At 49.7% G+C, this 20,284-nt stretch overlaps 1 protein-coding gene across 1 annotated transcript in view; it reads right to left on the reverse strand.

The window, feature by feature from the left end:
- p4htm (prolyl 4-hydroxylase, transmembrane (endoplasmic reticulum)) overlaps positions 1–15,322 on the reverse strand; it is an 85,540-nt gene extending 70,218 nt beyond the window's left edge. The window contains exons 1-2 of the mRNA XM_038812251.1: positions 14,886–15,322; positions 9,722–9,803 (exon numbers count right to left, since the gene is read on the reverse strand). Coding sequence (XP_038668179.1) covers positions 9,722–9,803; positions 14,886–15,164 — 361 coding nt within the window. The 5' untranslated portion in view covers positions 15,165–15,322. The remainder of the gene's footprint in view (positions 1–9,721; positions 9,804–14,885) is intronic.
- Positions 15,323–20,284: the final 4,962 nt, after the last annotated feature.

Consider the following 20,284-nt stretch of genomic DNA (forward strand, 5'->3'; position numbering starts at 1 on the left):
CATCATGTTGCAGTTCTTGGCCACTTACTATTGGAGCCAAGAAAAGAGTACAGTGCAGATTTACTAGGGCAATGCCAGGCATGCAGGGTTCCAAAGAAGGGCTTGAAATCTTGGAACTGAAAATGTTGACGAGCAAATCAAATGGAGAGTTTAAAATTCTCAAAGATTTGAAAGTAGTAATTAGTGAATTGTTTGGTGAATTAGTAAAAAAAGGAGTCAGAGACTCCAGATTACATTCATAATGGAGGAAGCTATTCAGTCCACTATGCTTATGTTGTCTCTTTGCCAACTCCCTTGCTTTATCCCCGCAGCCCTGCAAATTACACATTTTCAATTATTATTAATAAAAAAGGACAAAGTTAGAAATGTTTCTGTACTACATGAACATGGAATGCTTAAAGTCACTACTGAGGTAGATACTTTATTTCTTCAAAAAGAATGGATAAATGTTTGAAAAAGGAAAATGATAAAATACGGAAAAATGGGATTAGTATATACAGTTCCAGTTGAATTAATGCAGGCAAGCGTTAAGAACCAAATGTCTCTATTCTGTGCTGTAAATTCAATACTTCAATTTTTCTTCAGTTTATTGATATTAATCAGTCATTGCAAAGCATGAACACACAAGAACTCCAAACCTATAATAAAATAGTTCTTCATTTAAAAAGCACTGTACCTGAAGCACTTCCTTAGCTCAGTTCAGGTGTATTGTACAGAGGGGACTGAGTCATACAGAATAGGACGGTCAAAGTACAATCCTCCATCTGTCCAATAAAATGACCTCAGCCATGGTGCCATTAGAAACTCTATCATTGGATCGATCTCCCTTTATAGTCATAGAGCTTTACAGCAAAGAAAGAGGTCCTTCAGCCCATCATGTCTCCAGGAGGCATCAAGCTCCTACCTATTCTAATCCTATTTTCGAATAATTGGTCTGTAGCCTTGAATGCTATGGCTTTTCAGGCAGTGAGTTCCAGATTCCCACCACCCTCTGGGTGAAAAAGGTTTTCCTCAAAAATCCTCCAAATCTCCTGCCCCTTACCATAAATCTATGCACCCTGGTTATTGACCCCTCAACTAAGGAGAAATGTTTCTTCCCATCTACCTATGTCCCTCAATTTTGAACACATCGATTAGGTCCCCCCTCAGCCTTTTATGCTCTAAATAAAAATCCAGCCTAAACAGCCTCTCTTCAGAGCCGAAACGCTCCAGCCCAGGCAACAACTTGGTGAATCTCTGCACTTTTTCCAGCAATCATAAAAACAGAAAATAGGAGGAGGTGGAGGCCATTGTGCCTTTCAAGCCTGCTCTGCCATTCATTATGATGATTTACTATCCATCTCAGTAACTAGTTCCCGCTTTCCCCCCATTGCCTTTGATCCCTTTAGCCCCAAGAGCTCCTTCTTGAAAATAGGCAATGTTTTGACCTCAAGTTCTCTCTGTGGTGGAGAACTCCACAAGCGCACCATTCTCTGGGTGAAGAAATATGTCCTCAACTCAGTCCTAAATGGTTTACCCTGTATCCTTAGATTGTGACCCCTGGTTCTGGACTCCTGCAGCTACTCTATCTAGTCCAGTTAGAAGTTTATACGTTTCTATGACATCCCTCCTCGTTCTTCTAAACTCCACAGAATATAATCAAAAATAATTCAACCTCTCCTCAGATGTCAGTCACACCATCCTATAATGTGGCAACCATAACTGCACACAGTACTCTAGCTGTGGCCCAAGAAATGTTTTGCAGAGCTCCATCATAACCTCCCTACTCTTATATTCTATGCCTGGGCTAATAAAGGCAGTAGTCTTCTGCCTCTTATGATCACCCGTTGTCTCCTTTTGAAATGCATGTGGTGACGCTTGACAAGAATTGGACCAGACTGACTGTGCTGTTACCCAAGGCTATATAACCAGCTAACACTCACTTTCTTCACTCATACATGAAGAATAAAACATCAATGGTGATGAAATGCATTTGCAGTATTGGTACAATCCCCAGGGACCAGAAACCAAAATAACCAAATTTACTGAAATACCCCCCAAATAAAGAAATTACCAACAAGATTTCACTTTTTGCAGCTTTTTTTTCAGAAAAATCAATTATGAAATAATCGGCAACTTTCGGTAAAAACAATAAATTACGCAACAAAGACCAACTCATGAGATGACGAGCATTCTTATCACGCCACGTGCAATCTCACAATCTTTCCTACTCTGCTTCCAGATCATAAATTCTTCCACTTTTCCCACTCAATGAATTTTTAAAAAAATATATTTTTATTCTTTTTCACAATTTTTCTCCCAAATTTACACCCAACAACAATCAATAACCAACAACAAATATCTCAAACCCCATAACAGTAACAACAATCCCATCCTCCACCCTGCCCAGACATCAGCCCGCATGTTAACATAAACAAATGACAAAGAAAAAAAAAGGAATCAGGGATTACCCATAGCCATCTTCAACATACACTGCCCCCCTCCCCCCCTCTCCCCCCCCACCCACCCTCTCCCCCCCCCACCCACTTCTCCCCACCCTCTTCCCCCCCCACCCTCTCCCCCCACCCTCTTCCCCCCCCACCCTCTTCCCCCCCCTACCCTCTTCCCCCCCCACCCTCTTCCCCCCCCACCCTCTTCCCCCCCTACCCTCTTCCCCCCCCCCACCCTCTCCCCCCCCCCCACCCTCTCCCCCCCCCCCCCAACTACTGTTCGATGTTATCCAGTTCTTAAAATTGCATAATAAATAGTGCCCATGACTTGTAGAACCCCTCAGAGCTTCCACTCAGTTCGAACTTAACCTTCTCAAGGGTCAAGTATTCCAACAGGTCCCCTCGCCACGCCAGGGCACAGGGTGGAGAGGCCGCTCTCCATCCCAGCAGGATCCGCCTTCGGGCGATCAACGAGGCGAAGGCTATGATATCTGCCTCTGCACCCGTTTCCAACCCTGGCTGATCCGACACCCCGAATATGGCCTCCCGGAGACCCGGGTCCAGCTTCACATGCACCACCTTGGAAATTACCCCAAACACCTCCTTTCAGTACTCCAAGCTTTGACAGGACCAAAATATATGAACGTGATTAGCGCCCCCCCCCCCCTTTCAAAGAATCGGCTCATCCTTGCACTCGTGAGGTGTGTTCTGTACACCACCTTCAGCTGTATCAGCCCCAACCTCGCACACGAGGTGGAGGCATTCACTCTCCGGAGCATCTCACACCAGACCCCCTCCTCTATAACCTCTCCCAATTCTTCCTCCCACCTCGCTTTGATCCCCTCTAGTGGTGCCTTATCCTTTTCCAACATAGCTCCGTATACCGCTGACACTGTCCCCTTCTCCAGTCCACTTGCCGCCAGCACCTCCTCCAACAACGTGGAGGCCGGTTCCTCCGGGAAGCTCTGTATCTCCTTCCTGGCAAAGTTCCGAGCCTGCATATACCCAAACACTTCTCCCTGCTCCAGCCCATACTTCGCTTCCAGCTCCCTCAATCCTGCAAATCGACCCCGAGGAAACAAATCTTTTAGAGTCTTAATCCCCTTCTCTTCCCATTTCCGAAAGCTTCCGTCCCACCTCCCTGGCTCAAATCTGTGGTTCTCCCGGATCGGCATTTCCCTCGACCCTGCCCCCAACCTGAAGAAGTGTTGGCGAAACTGCCTCCAGATTTTCAATGAAGCCATTACTACCGGACTCCCTGAGTATTCCCCCGGAGCTATCAGGAGCGGGGTCTTTGCTAGTGCCTTCAGCCCCGACCCCCTGCACGAACTCTCCTCCATTCTGACCCACTGGGAATCAACCCCTTTGAACCAGCTCTGCACCTTCTCCACATTCGCCACCCAGTAGTAGTACATCAGGTTAGGGTGACCCAAACCCCCTGCCTGCCTTCCCCTCTGTAGCAGCACCTTCCTCACTCTGGCCACCTTCCCTCCCCATATAAACGAGGTAATCCTCCCCTCAATCTCCCTGAAAAAAGACTTTGGCAGGAAAATCGGTAGGCATTGAAAAAGAAACAGAAATCGCGGAAACACATTCAATTTAACCGCCTGCACCCGACCCGCCAGTGACAGAGGGAGACCATCCCACCTTGCCAGGTCAGCTTTCACTCTCCCCACCAAACTAGTGATGTTGTATCTGCGAAGCCTTCCCCACTCCCGGGCAACCTGCACCCCCAAATACCTAAAGTAAGTCCCTGCCCTACGGAATGACAGCCCCACCACCCCTGACCCCACCCCCGGTTGAAACACCACAAAATACTCACTCTTGTCCAAGTTCAGCTTGTACCCAGAGAAAGACCCAAATACCTGCAGCAACTCCCATATTCCTCCTATCGACGCACTCGGCTCCGACACATACAGCAGCAAGTTGTCGGCATACAAGGACACCCTATGCTCTATCCTCCCTCACTATTCCTTTCCATGCTCCCAAACTTCTTAATGCGATGGCCAATGGCTCAATCGCAAGCACAAACAGCAGGGGGGGGGGCATAGGACATCCCTGCCTTGTCCCACGGTGGAGAGAGAAGTATCTCGAACTGATATTGTTCGTGCGAACACTCGCCTTCGGCTCCTTATATAATAACTTTACCCAGTTCACAAATCTTGGTCCAATCCAAAACTGTTCCAGCACTGCCATCAGGTACCCTCATTCCACCCGATCAAACGCCTTCTCGGTGTCCAGTGCCACCACCACCTGTTTCCTTCCCTTCCGCCGGTGCCATAACGACGCTCAAGACCCTCCTAATATTCGAAAACAGCTGCCTCCCTGTCATGAACCCTGTCTGATCCGCACCTATCATCTTCGGGAGGCACCCCTCCAGCCTACCCGCCAGTACCTTTGCCAATACCTTTGCGTCCACATTAAGAAGTGAAATGGGCCTATACAACCCACACTCCATCGGATCCTTATCCTTTTTAAGCAACAGTGAAATTGATGCCTGCCCCAAGGTTTGTGGCAGCACTCCCTTCCCTATCGCCTCTTCAAACATCCCTACCATCAGGGGTGCCAACTTATCCTTACATTTTTTTAAAAATAATTCACCGGAAACCCATCCGGCCCTGCCAGCTTCCCAGACTGCATCCTCCCAATCGTGTCTTTTATCTCCTGCTCCAGTATTGCTCCTTCTAATGTAGCCTCGTCTCCCTCCCCTAGCCTCGGGTACTCCAACCCATCCAGAAATTCCAGCATCTCACCGTCTCCCCCGGGTGGCTCTGACCAGTACAACCTACATAGAACATAGAACAGTACAGCACAGAACAGGCCCTTCGGCCCTCGATGTTGTGCCAAGCAATGATCACCCTACTCAAACCCACGTATCCACCCTATACCCGTAACCCAACAACCCCCCCCTTAACCTTACTTTTTAGGACACTACGGGCAATTTAGCATGGCCAATCCACCTAATCCGCACATCTTTGGACTGTGGGAGGAAACCGGAGCACCCGGAGGAAACCTCTCGTAGAATTCCTCAAAAACCTTGTTAATCAGTTCCGGAGCCACCACCAACTTCCCGGCCCTATCCCTTACCTGAAGAATTTCCCTTGCTGCTGCCTCCCTCCGGAGCTGACCTGCTAACATACGCCTTGTCTCCATGCTCATGAACTGCACCCCTCGCTCGCGTCAGTTGGCGCACCGCCTTCCTGGTGGATAGTCGGTCGAAGCTCGCCTGTAGTTCCTTCCTCTTTCCCAGCATCGCTGGGTCCCCATCCTCCGCATAACTCCTATCTGCCTCCAACATCTCATCTATTAGTCTCTGCCGCTCCAACCTCTCCTCTTTGTCCACCCTGGCCTTAAACAAAATTACCTCACCCCTCACTACCGCCTTTAGAGCCTCCCAGACGACTGCCGTTGACACCTCACCCGTACAGTTGAATCTCACATATTCCTTAATTACCTTTTCAATTTTTTCACAGAATACTTGGTTCCCCAAAAGCTCCACATCCAGTTTCCACCCCGGCCTCTGCACTACCCCCTTCTCCAGCACCATATCCACCCAATGTGGCGCGTGATCTGACACAGCAATTGCAGAGTATTCCCACCCCTTGACTCCAGCCAGCAAAGCCTTTCCCATCACAAAAAAGTCAATCCACGAGTATACCCTCATGGACTGCTGAGAAAAACGAGTACTCCCGTTCCCCTGGGTGCAGGAACCTCCAAGGGTCCACCCCTCCCATTTCCACCATTAGCCCAGCCAACACCTTTGCTGCTGCCCCCCAATGGGACCAGGCCGTGATCTGTCCAACCTTGGCTCCTGGTTCCAGTCCCCATCCCCCCCCCCCATCCCCCCCCACACAATCAGCTCATGTGTGTCCAAGTCAGGAATGGCTCCAAACATATTCCTCGCAAATCCTGCATCGTCCCAGTTGGGACCGTATACACTTACCAGCGCCACTAATCTCCCGTCCAGCGCCCCGGCCACAATCACATATCTACCCCCCTGATCTGCCACTACCTTCTCCATCTGGAAGCATACCCTTTTGCTGACCAACACTGCTACCCCTCGAGCCATTCCATCAAACCCAGAGTGAAACACTGGGCTAACCCAACCCTTTTTAAGTCTCACCTGGTCCTTCATCCCCAAGTGAGTCTCCTGCAGCATTGCCACATCGGTTTTCAGACTTTTAAGATGCGCAAGCACCCTTGACCGGACCTCCTAGCCCTCTCACGTTCCACGTAACTATCCTTACTGGGGGTCTCTCACTCTCCCCCCCCACCTTTCTTATCCACCATCAACATACCTCCGGGCCCTGTCCCATAAGCCTGACCCACCCTGTCCATTGTTAACATCGAACCCCTTCCCCCCCCCCTCCCGAAAACCCCCCCTACCTTTCCCCCAGAAACAACATCCCCCCCCCCAGCATCCCTCCCTTCCTCTCCCCTCTCGCTCGCCTCGTAGGCCCATTGACACCTGTTATCCAGGCTCCAATGTCCGCAGCCCTCCTCTCACCTCCATTCACTAGCTGACTGATATTAGCTAGCTAGTGCAGGTGGCACCCGCACCCACCCCCCCCCCCCCCCCCCCCCCCAAGACATATCCTCCCCTTCCACCCAGTCCTAGAGAAAAAAACCAAACCCAACAATCCAACCCATAAAATTCACTAACATAACATTTAACCGTCGCAACACAGAGCGCCCATCAACCCACCATTAACTTAAACTCTATAACAATACAAAGAAAAGTAGATTACAATAAAAATCCGTAAAAAGAAAGTTATAACATTTATACATTTTCCGGCTGTTCAAGCACAGTCCACAGTCTCTCTTCCAGCTCTTCATGTCTGTCCCAAGCCTTCTGCCTTCACGAACGCCTCAGCCGCATCCGCTGTCTCACAATAAAAGTCTTTGCCGTTATACGTTACCCTCAACCTCGCTGGGTACACCATACCCCCTTCTTGTACAACATCGCCTTCACTCGCCCAAACGCCGCTCGTCTTTTTGCCAACTCCACCATCAAGTCCTGGTAGATCTGGACCGTAGTACCATCCCATAGTATCTCCCGCTTCTGCTTCGCCTAGTTTAACACCTTCTCCTTCATGCAAAACTTATGGAAGCAGATAATTACTGCCCTTGGCGGCTCGTTCACTTTAGGCTTCGGCCTTAATGACAGATGGGCTCGGTCTAGCTCATACTGGGAGGGGCTCTCACCCTCCCCCATCAGCTCCGCCAACTTCTTAGCGAAGTATTGCGTTGGCCTTGGGCCCTCTGTCCCTTCGGGCAAGCCCACAATTCTCAAATTATGCCGCCTTGAGCGGTTTTCGAATGCTTCCAGCTTTGCTCGGAGACCTTTATTAATCTCCACAGCCCTCCGCAACTCATCTCCCATCAAGGTGACCTGGTCGTTGTGTCGTGACATGGCTTCCTCCACTTCTTTCATCTTCTCGCCCTGCTCTCACACCTCGGCCAATGCCTTTGCCACCTTCAACGGGGCAATTATCGGGGCGATTGCCTCCTCCACCAGTAACTTCAATGCGGCCGCTGTCTCCTTTTCCAAGGTCTCCATGTGCCTCGCAAATTGTTTTTCCAGCTCTCCCACCATCACCTCGGTTATCTTCTCCACCGTAAATAGTGCGGCCCCACTTTGCAGTTCGGCTTCCGCCATCGTATCACCACTTTTATTCGTCTTCTCCTTCAGCGGCAACCCCGCGTTTCCTCCTTTCTCCGACGCTGCTTTTCGCATCCTTTAGCAGCTTATTGTTTTTCACTTTCTTTCTCTTCTCCTCTCTCTCCCTCCACTCTTCTATCCTTCATCAATCTGAATTATTCTTTTTTTTTTTAAAAAGGAGAGGAAAAATAACTTCACCAAACTTCTTTAAATCTTCCAGCTCTCTTCCTTTCCCCTCTGTACTCATCTAGAACTAGTTTTTAAACCGGCCCCGCTGGCTGCTCGCGACGGCCCCAAAGACCAACGGAAGTCGGGGGGTGTGTCGAAACTCGCCGCGACTCGCGGCCACCGGCGGGAGCTCTTTGCGTTACGGCCGCCCTGCACCCCCACACCACCAGAAGTCCACCCCACTCAATGAATTTTAGTCCTCATGACATCTGCAACAGGGGCTACACCCCATCAGAGCCCTGCAGAAGCAGTTGTCACCCAAAGGGTTCTGCTCCAGCAGAACCTCCTTAGCTAGATTACAACAGTGTTGATAGAGTAAGAGGTCTTGCAACAAGAGGTTAAATTCCAACAGGTTTGCTTGGAATCACTAGCCTTCGGAGAGGAGCTCCTTCATCCCTCACCTGTTAGACTTTGACCTGGTGTTGTAAGGCTTCTTACTGTGCCCACCCCAGTCCAATACTGGCATCTCCACATCACAACAGTGTTGATAGCACAGATTCCCCAAAGACAGCTCTTTCCGACTCCCTTAATAAACCTGTTCAACTGTCGGATCAATTCTGGCCAAAATAAAGTACAGCGTACAGCCATAAACAGTCCAATGCACTGTTCATGCTCTAACCCCACCTTCAGCTCACTGTCCCTTTTAACTCCATTCCTTTATATATGTGCCTTCGCCATTCGTCCCCTGTGGCAGCCACACAGCTTCTGTATCTTAAACTTCCTTCCTGTTGGTTACGATCCAGGTCAAGCATTGACCCGGTCACATCATTCAGGAAAATTATAACTGACCTCTTTAAAACTTATATAAACTCTTAGAAGTCCTTTACAAACATTCTTGAAAAACTATCACAGATTCCACAGACTTTTTAAAGAAATTATGAGTTTTGATTTCACTACTATTGTTTCTAGGTATTGTCACAGTATTCAATGTTTTCATGAGAAAAAAAGTAAAAACTAAAAGCAAAAGTTATGTTTATGATAGGTTCAATTCATTTTATAATGGCCATTTGCCGGGGATAAAATATATTTCTGACAGTGAGACAAAAACTATGGAAGTTGACATATTCTATGTTACGACTTCTACTCCCTCCTTACCTATACACAGAATTTGATATCCTACACGGACAGTGGAATTCACACACCTCAGGGGATGACTTGGACTCACGCACAAAAATGTTGTGAGCTGATGACAACAGGGCATTATTATTTTACTCCCTTGTGCCCTGTAATAGCAGACATTAGAAAACTGGATTTTCAAGGCACCAACTCTACAATGACTTGGGGTTGTAACCGTTGCCACTTCTGTTAAAAGCTCTCATTCTGGATTCGGACTTCAAATAGTCAGACAAGGATTCAAATTCCAATTGTCCAAGCTAATTGAAAGCTGTGTTCAAACCCTTACCAAACAGAAGTGGTTTTAAGCTCAGCGTTTTCAAGTAATGTACTTTGTTCGGGACAAGATCCACTTTTTGCATGTGGCCAACCTGCAAAGAAACAAAAAAAATGTTGCATAACATAAAGCGACAAAATATGAATATCAGGGATGCAAATTAAGCTGACAGAACCAGTAACTGATGAGCTTAATAGAAAATAGAGCTTAATCGAAGATAAATATGACACCATCATAACAAAAGCATTTTAAGTTGCAAAAGCAATGAGATTTTCAATTCATGACCTCCCTAATAGCTGAGCTGGATCACTTCTGACACCTTCCTTGCATTAAGGTCAAGATAGAAAGGGAAAATCTCACGAGTAGGCCTTTCTCACCTCTAATCTCCAACTTCTCAGTGCTACGACCTTCCTTATTTCTATTTTATCAATACTACTTTGGCCATCCCTCCTCTCAACTTCCCTCTTGTGTTTCTCCCAAACTCTAATTAGGCTATCCTCCTCCTCCCCTTATCGCCAAATTGAAATGAAGACTCGCCTTGTACTCACTCTTTGCAAGATCTCACCACTCTGGAACTCCTGGTCTCCCTCAAGTCTTTCTTTCTTCCTACAGCTCACAGGTTGTCAAAATCCAATCCCAATGCAAATGGCACTCTCGATACAACTCATAGAATTGAGTAGTTCCACAGAAGGCCCTCCAAATGAGCAATCCTCCGAGTGCCATCCCCCAACCGTCACCCTGTAACCATGCATATTCTTCCTTTTCCTCACCTGATCTTTTCAATCTTGGTCAATTACTGCACCAAGGTCTTGGTTCTTTCATTTAGGTCATTCAAAAGAAATAAACTGCTATATCCGTTACCTAATGGATTAGCCCCAAAGGACACCTCTCTTCACACCAGGCATCCATTCTTGGTGAAGTAGACGGGTAAGCAATCTGTTCCCAGGCCAATTTAATAACTGACAGTTCATTGTACAGCAGGATCGTCATGATCATCTAACCCTCTAATAATATTCCATTTAACTCACTGTAAAAATAATGAACTTCACTTGGGCTTCAATCCCAGTGGTGCAGCTCTGATCACAATCTTACATATCAGATATAAACAGCTGATCAGTGATGTTTTATGTTTCCTCACCCTTTCAGTACTTTGTTTCTGCTCATTCTTATTTTATGGAAATTTGAGAATCTAAAATGCTTGATACAGTCAGTCTTGAATAAAAACAACAAATTGGTGAGAGGGGCAGCAAGAAAAGCGTGATTAGATTGGGTAAAATGGTCAGTTGATGAATATTTGAATGCACTGGGAAAAAAAATACTATTTTTTAATAACAGCGTTTTCACTAAACTGTGGTTCAAGTCACAATTAAACCAAAAAGCCACATGTCCCTGATTAAAACAAGTTGACCGTGCCCCAATCTTTCATTTCAGTGTTGTTAACTCTTTATGCTCCCGGTTTATCACGGAGGCTATTCAGCTCAGTAAGCCAGGTCTTTGAAAGAACTGTCCCCGACTCCAGCTCTTTCCCTACAATCATGTATATGATCTGTGTAAGTATTTAATCAATTCCTATTTGAAAGTTACTACTGAATCTGCTTCCACCTTTTCAGGCAATGCCTGCAGAACATAACTTGCTGCATAAAGGAATTCTCATTCCTGCCTGCAACCCCAGCTGTTTCTTTTGACAATAACTTTAAATCTGTGTCCAATGGTGACTGACCCTACATTGAGAACTGTTTATCTCTACTTACTCTGTTAAAATCCCACATCATTCTGAATCAAGTCTCTCCTTAACCTTCGCTGTTCTTCGAACAGCAATCCCACCTTCTCTGGTTTCTCTAATTAACTGAAATCCCATGTGTTTGGTACCATGCTAGTGAATCTTCTTTGCACCTTCTCCAAGATCTTGACATCCTTCCTAAACTAATCTAGAAGTGCACACAATACTCCAGCTGGGATTTAGTCAATGATCAATGCCAGTTGAGCAAAACCCTCTTGCTGTACTCTATAATTATATTATAACAGCCTAAAATCCAATGCACTTTTTAAAAATAGCCTTATTAACTGGTCATGCCACCCGCAAGGATTTGTGCCTGTGAAGTTCCAGATCTCTCCACCTCTCTTTAAATTTGTACCACATCATCTATATTGCCTCATGCCATGCTACCTTGTGAGACGCATCATTTCACACTTTCCTGCTGAAATTGCATCTACCATCTGTACGTCCATTTCACCAGACTTGGTATTCCTGAAATCGGCTAATAAGACTTACTCTCCTCAATGTTGTCAGTGTTACTGGCCAGTCCCAATACAGATGTTCTCCTTTTCCTCTCCTTATCCCTCTCCATAATCAGCCAGTCTTCCACCTCAGCACCAACTTCCAAAATTCCTTCAACCGTCTAAGCTCCAGCATTCTCTCCAAATCTCACTTTCTTTTTCCACAAGCTGGTGCTGTTGTTAGTCAACTCCAATCACTCTAGTCCCAGTACTTTAGAATTCCTACACTGCCGAGGAGGCCATTCAGCCCATCAAGTTTGCCTCAACCCTCTGAAAGAGCACCCCACCTCAGCCCACTCTCCCACCCTATCCTCGTGACCCCACCTAACCTGGACAATAAGAGCAATTTAGCATGGCCAACCCTCCCAACCTGCACATCTTTGGACTGTGGGAGGAAACCGGAGCATCCAAACGAAACCCACGCAGAGAGGGGCAGAATGTGCAAGCTCCACACAGTCACCCAAGGCCGGGATTGAACCCCGTCTCTGGCGCCATGAGGCAGCAGTGCTAAATCACTGTGCCACCCCCTATCCCCAGATCTAGGTTTGTCTCAACCACTCTGGCTCCCTCATGTTACCCCTTTGGGTCACATCACATGTAAGAATGCCCTATGCTGCTCTTGTCATACATTTGCTTTGTCGGACCCCTTGTTCTGCACTGTAACCAATCACTGTTTGTCGATGTACCATTTGTCAATTTTCTCTGTTGATTATTCTTTGTCTACTACGTACTGTGTACGTTTCCTCGGGCGCAGAAAAATATTTTTCACTGTACTTCGGTACGTGACAATAAATCAAATCAAATCATCCCCTGCCCATGGTCTCTGGCCCTTCCTAGTTTGCCCCAGTTTCTCTATACCTGTCCAGCTAATGCCACCCATCCTCCCTGCACCAGGCAATCCCACTTCCCATTTTTCTTACACCCAGGTAACCTCTCCAACACCTCTCCCTACCCCTCTGGCCCATTCCCCTTCCAACTCCTACACAATACTGGTCCCCCCTCCCTATCACCATTGTTTCCTCCCTTTTCCAATCCCAGCGACTGCACCCTGTGGTCATACTCCACCTATGCCATACTGTCCAGTCCCTGAATACCCCCGCCCCTGTACCCCCCCCCCCCCATGTCCTCCTTCCAGGGGCTGGTTTAGCTCACCAGGCTAAATCGCTGGCTTTTAAAGCAGACCAAGCAGGCCAGCAGCATGGTTCGATTCCCGTACCAGCCACCCCGGACAGGCGCCGGAATGTGGAGACTAGGGGCTTTTCACAGTAACTTAATTGAAGCCTACTCGTGACAATAAGCAATTTTCATTTCATTTCATTTTCATCAGTCTGACCAGTTTCCTCATTCCCCTAGCCCAGACATATCTTACTCTCACATGACAACCCCTCACTCCTCTAACAACCCACTCCCCCCTTTAAACACAGCATCTTATCCCACTCTGACCCGTAGACCGCCCCCAACACCCACCTGAGGAACCACCGACCAACCCCATATCTCACTCCATATCATGATCTATAGCATCAGCCCCTTCCAAACCACCTCACTGACGATACTCCGTGAACCCCTCCTGCCCCCAACTCATCCTGCCCCCCCCCCCCCCCCCCCCGTCTCCCCCCTTGGACCCTCGCCCAAGACCCCTCCCCCGTCTTCTCCTTGACCCCTCCCCCACCTTCCCCCTTGACCCCTCCCCCATCTTCCCCCTTGACCCCTCCCCCATCTCCCCCTTGACCCCTCCCCCATCTCCCCCTTGACTCCTCCCCATCTCCCCCCTTGACTCCTCCCCCATCTCCCCCTTGACCCCTCCCCCCATCTCCCCCACTTCACCCTTCCCCAGTCCCTCTTGCTCCCTCCTCCTTGAATCCTCCCCGTTCCCCTTGACTCCAACCCCTTTCCCCCCTTGAATACTCCCCCTTCTGACCCATCCCCCATCTCCCCCCTTGACCTCTCCCCATCCCCTGTCCCCCCATTGACCCCGTCCCCCTTGACTCCTCTCCTCGACCCCTCCCCGTCCCCCCTCGACCCCTCCCCTGTCCCCCTTGACCCCTCCCCTGTCCCCCTTGACCCCTCCCCTGTCCCCCTTGACCCCTCCCCTGTCCCCCCTTGACCCCTCCCCTGTCCCCCCTTGACCCCTTGACCCCATCCCCTGTCCCCCCATTGACCCCGTCCCCCTTGACTCCTCTCCTCGACCCCTCCCCTTCCCCTTCCCCCCTTGACCCCTCCCCTTCCCCTTCCCCCCTTGACCCCTCCCCGTCCCCCCTTGACCCCTCCCCGTCCCCCCTTGACTCCTCCCCTCGACCCCTCCCCTCGACCCCTCCCCATCCCCCCCTCGACCCCTCCCCATCCCCCCCCGACCCCTCCCCATCCCCCCTCGACCCCTCCCCATCGACCCCTCCCCATTGACCCCTCCCCGTCCCCATGTCCCCCCTTGACCCCTCCCCATGTCCCCCCTTGACCCCTCCCCATGTCCCCCCCTTGACCCCTCCCCATGTCCCCCCCTTGACCCCTCCCCATGTCCCCCCTTGACCCCTCCCCATGTCCCCCCTTGACCCCTCCCCATGTCCCCCCTTGACCCCTCCCCATGTCCCCCCTTGACCCCTCCCCATGTCCCCCCTTGACCCCTCCCCATGTCCCCCCTTGACCCCGCCCCCGTCCCCCCTTGACCCCGCCCCCGTCCCCCCTTGACCCCGCCCCGTCTCCTCCTGACCCCTCCCCCGTCCCCCCTTGACCCCGCCCCGTCTCCTCCTGACCCCTCCCCCGTCCCCCTTGACCCGCCCCGTCCCCTTTGACCCTCCTCCCTGTTCCCCCCTTGACCCCTCCCCGTCTCTCCTTTGAACCCCTCCCCGTCACCTCTTGACCCCCTCCCCTGTCTCCCCTTGACCCCCTCCCCCTGACCCCTCACCTTGATGCCCTCCAGTCGGTGCAGGCGGCCGAGCGCGCTGTCCTGCTGTAGCGGGAGGACGGGCTCGGGCAGAGGCGCGGGCGGGACGAGCTGTCCGTGCGGCGGGCCCGCGCCTTGACCGACGGCCGGGGGCGCGCTGCTCTCGGCCGGCGAGTGCGCGCTCTCGCTGGTGTAGTAGACGTACAGCAGCAAGGCCATCACATTGAGGATGTAAACGTGAACAAACACCATGACAACCACGAAATAGGAGCGGGAACACACACTGTCCTTCTGGGACATCCTGAGCCGGCACACACTGAACACCCCGGCCGGCCGGGTCGCTCGCCTGCCTCCGGTAAGCCGCTCCCGCGCCTCTCACTCTCGCCCCGGCCCGTGGCCGTTATTTTCAAACCGGGGCTAACATGGAGCGTGCCGGCTCCGCCACTCGGAACGTAACCACGTCGCCGCACGCACGTCCTGGCGGAGCGTCATTCAGCAAGGGGGAGGGGCAAAACGGAGAGGGGGGAGGGGCAAAAAGGAGAGGGGAGGGGCAAAAGGAGAGGGGGAGGGGCAAAAAGGAGAGGGGGAGGGGCAAAAAGGAGAGGGGGAGGGGCAAAAAGAGAGGAGGAGGGGCAAAAAGAGAGGAGGGGTAAAAATGAGAGGGGGAGGGGCAAAAAGGAGAGGGGAGGGGCAAAAAGGAGAGGGGAGGGGCAAAAAGGAAAGGGGGAGGGGCAAAAAGGAAAGGAGGAGGGGCAGAAAGGAGAGGTGAGGGGCAAAAAGGAAAGGGGGAGGGGCAAAAAGGAGAGAGGCAGGGGCAAAAAGGAGAGGGGAGGGGCAAAAAGGAGAGGGGAGGGGCAAAAAGGAGAGGGGGAGGGGGAAACAGGAGAGGGCGAGTTGCAAACAGGAGAGGGGGAGGGGCAAACAGGAAAGGGGAGGGGCAAACAGGAGAGGGGGCAAACAGGAGAGGGGGAGGGGTAAACAGGAGAGGGGGAGGGGCAAACAGGAGAGGGGGAGGGGCAAACAGGAGAGGGGGAGGGGCAAACAGGAGAGGAGGGAGGGGCAAACAGGAGAGGGGGAGGGGCAAACAGGAGAGGAGGGAGGGGCAAACAGGAGAGGAGGGAGGGGCAAACAGGAGAGGAGGGAGGGGCAAACAGGAAAGGGGTTTGGGGCAAACAGGAGAGGGGGAGGGGCAAACAGGAAAGGGGTTTGGGGCAAACAGGAGAGGGAGAGGGGGAGGGGCAAACAGGAAAGGGGTTTGGGGTAAACAGGAGAGGGGGGTGCCCCTTTCCTTATACCTATGCCCCTTGGTTATTGATCCCTCCGCCAAGGGGAAAAGATCCTTCCTGTCTACCCTATCTATGCCCCTCAGACTTTGTACACCTCGATCAGGACCCCCTCGAATTTCTCTGCTCTGATGAAAATAACCCCAGCCTATCACATCCTATAGTGTGCTGACCAAAACTGCACACTGTATTGTAGCTGTGGCCTAATGAGCATTTTCTACATAACCCCCTGCTCTTATATTCTATGTAAGAAGTCTTACAACACCAGGTTAAAGTGCAACAGGTTTGTTTCAAATCACTAGCTTTCAGAGCACTGCTCCTTCCTCAGGTGAATGGCAGTGCTCCGAAAGCTAGTGATTTGAAACAAACCTGTTGGACTTTAACCTGGTGTTGTAAGATTTCTTACTGTGCTCACCCCAGTCCAACGCCAGCATCTCCACATCATGGCTTCTATTCTATGCCTTGGCTAATAACTTCAGGAGAACAGCGACCACAACACCACCGAACCCTGCCATGACAACCTTTCCAAGATGTGCCAGATCATCGACATGGGTACCACCATTACACGTGAGAACACCACCCACCAGGTACGCGGTACATAATCGTGAAACTCAGCCAACGTTGTCCACCTCATATGCTGAAGGAAAGGATATCCTGAGGCGTGATACATTGACGAGACCATGCAGACGGATGAACGGACATTGCGCGACAATCGCTAGGCAGGAATGTTCCCTTACAGTTGGGGAACACTTCAGCAGTCAAGGGCTTTCAGCCTCTGATATTTGGGTGAGCGTTTTCCAAGGCAACCTTCAGGACGCGCAACAACGCTGCATCACCAAGCAGAAACTGATAACTAACTTCCGCACGCATAAATACAGCCTCAACCGGGACCTTGGATTCATGTCTCATTACATTCACCTCCCACCATCTGGTCTGGGCTTGCGAAATCCGACCAACTATCGTGGCTTGAGACAATTCACACCTCTTTAACCTGTGATTATACCTCTCCCCAGTCGCTCCAGCTGGACCTGTAAAGACTTAATTACCTGCAAAGACTCGCATTCAAAGTATCATCTGCATCATTTACTTTGTCTATATATGTGGTGGTGCAACCCACCTCTTCACTCACCTGATGAAGGAGCTGTGCTCCAAAAGCTAGTGATTTGAAACAAACCTGTTGGACTTTAACCTGGTGTAAGACTTCTTACTGTGCCCATCCCAGTCAAACACCAGCATCTCCACATCTTGGCTAATAAAGACAAGTATTGAAATGCATTTGTAACCACCCTATCTATCTGTTCTACTGCCTCAGGGATCTATGAACATGTACCCCAAGGTCCCTCTGATCTGTACTTCCTAGTGTCCCCCATTTATTGTGTATTGCCTTGCCTTGTTAATCCTCCCAAGATGCATTACCTCACACTTTTCAGGGTTAAATTCCATTTGTCATCATTCTGCCCATTTGACCAGCCCATCTTGGCTGAATGGTCTCCTCCTGCTCCTATTTTCTATGCTTCTATATCACTCTGTAACCAAAGGTTTTCCTCCTCACTATTTACCACACCACCAATGTTCATGTCATCTGCAAATTTACTGATCTGACCTCCTACTTTCACATTTAGATCATCAACGTACACTACAAACGGCAAGGGAGACAGCACCGATACACCACCAAACAGTCGCAAAAACAACTTTGGACCATCATCCTCTGCCTCCTGCCACGAAACCAATTTTGGACCCAATTTGCCAAATATCCCAGGATCCCATGGGCTCATACCTTCTTGATCAGTCTGCCATGCGGGACCTTGTCAAATGCCTTTGAAGCTCATGTAGGTTACATCAACTGTACTGCCCTCATCTACCCACCCAGTCACTGCCTCTAAAAATTCAGTCAAATTTGTTCGACACAATCTCCCCCTGACAAAGCCATGCTGATTATCCTTGATTAATCCTTGCCTGGAGATTAATCCATGGAGATTAATTCTGTCTCTCAGAATATATTCCAATAATTTCCTTACCACTGATGCCAGGCCCACTGCCCTGTAATTACCCGTTTTTTGTTTACTTCCCTTCTTGAATAATGGTACCACACTCGCTGTCCCCCAGTCCTCTGGCACCTCTCCTGTGGCCAGAGAGGATTTGAAAATTAGCGTCAATTGAGGGCAGAGGTAAGGGAGGGGAGGGGAGGGTGGGAGAGAGGTTAAGGGATGGGAGAGGGGAGGGTGGGAGAGGTGTAAAGAGAGTGAAGGGAGAGAGGGATGGGGGAGATGTCGGTGGAGGGGGAGGGTAGGGGGGATTGGGGCAGAGAGGAGTCGGTGTGAGGGGAACGGTGTAGGGCGAGTGTTTGGGGATGAGGGGTTTCTTAATTTTATTAATTCAAAGGCTGTTTTCTGCCACTGGAAAGGGTGGCATTTTTTCCCCCCATCTGCAACACTTGTTTATTGCCAGCTCTGCACTGGAAGGTTCACAAGATTTGGGCGGACTAAAAAGTGATTTATGGTGGCACAGTGCTTAGCACTGCTGCCTCACAGCTCCTGGGTCCCGGCTTCAATTCCGGCCTTGGGCAACTGTGCAAACTCCACACAGACATCCTCCCCGTGTCTGCGTGGGTTTCCTCCGGGTGCTCCGGTTTCCTCCCACAGTCCAGAGATGTGCAGGCTAGGTGGATTGGCTGTGGTGAATTGCCCTTTAGTGCCCAAAAAGGTTAGGTGGCATTCCTGGGTTACAGGGATTGGCTGGAGACGTGGGCTTAGGTAGGGTTCTCTTTCCAAGGGCCGGGGCAAACTCGATGGGCCGAATGGCCTCCTTCAGCACAGTAGGGATTCTGTGATTTTTCACCATGTTGATGGTCCTCCAGCAGCAGGTGATGGTTGTCGACCAGAATGTATTGCCCATCCCTATTTGAGAAGGTGGCACTGAAGCCACCTTCTTGAACCATTGCAGTCTGTATGGTGAAAGTGTCCTCAGAGTGCAATTTGGTCTTATAGTTTTTCTCATAATGGGTTTGCGACAATTGATTGGCTTCCTCGGCTATTTAAGAGGGCAGGTAAGACTAGACTACATTGATGTAGGTCAAACCAGGTAAAGATGATAAGGTTTCACATTAGTCAATCAAATGGGTTTTTACAACAATCCAGAAGTTTCACGTCAGCATTACTGATATTCCTTTATTCCAGAATTTACCCACTGCTGTGGTGGTTTTCGAGTTCATGGTTTATTAGTCTAGTTTTTTTTTGTTCTGTCGTGGGATATGGGCGTCACTGGCTGGGCCAACATTTATTGCCTATCCCTAATTGCCCTTGAACTGAGTGGTTTGCTCAACCATTTCAAAGGGCATTTAAGAGTCAACCATTTTGCTGTGGATCTGGAGTCACGGGTAGGCCAGAACAGGTAAGGATGGCAGATTTCCTTTGTGAACCAGACGGTATTTTACAACAGTGGCTTCATGGCCATCATGCAACGTTTATTGAATTCTTTATCACATTCAAATTTCACCATCAGCCACGGTGGGATTCAAATCTGGGGCCAAAGAGCGTTTCCCTGAGTCTCTGGATTACTAGTCCAGTGACAATGCCACTATGTCACTGGTCCACATGTAATTTAACTACAATTCCACCCCAGAGTGTTACCCCCACCATTCCCCATGCCAACAAACCATCCTCTGATGTCAACAATCCTCCCATCTTTGTACTCACACTGCCTCCTGCTGTGAGAAAAACCTTTGCTTCAAAATTTCCTCATCAGTATTTTTCAAAAGGGCCTTCAAGAACATTACAGGGTGTTTCAAGAACATGATTAAAACAAATCCTCTGTTGCTATTAAAACTAGAAAAAATTAAAAGCAGATCCTCATTCATAGTGTCTGTGGGGTGTGCATGCAGCATCCAGGCAGTATATGCAGAGTGTATCTCCAAGCTCCTTATTGGGACTGATCTTGCTTTCAGCACCAGTTATCAATCTGTACCAGAGGAATAGGGAAGACATGTGAGGGGACATGTTTGGACCAAAGGACGATGACTTGGAATCATATCGCCTTTTCCCTTTTCAAATATCGTGAACCTCCTTTCGTCGTATTTTATTTAAGTTAATTGTTTCTGGTCTGTTCATTGGTTCCTTTATTCCTCTTTTCATGACAACT

The sequence above is a fragment of the Scyliorhinus canicula genome, chromosome 11, assembly GCF_902713615.1.
Source record: "Scyliorhinus canicula chromosome 11, sScyCan1.1, whole genome shotgun sequence".
Taxonomy (NCBI): domain Eukaryota; kingdom Metazoa; phylum Chordata; class Chondrichthyes; order Carcharhiniformes; family Scyliorhinidae; genus Scyliorhinus; species Scyliorhinus canicula.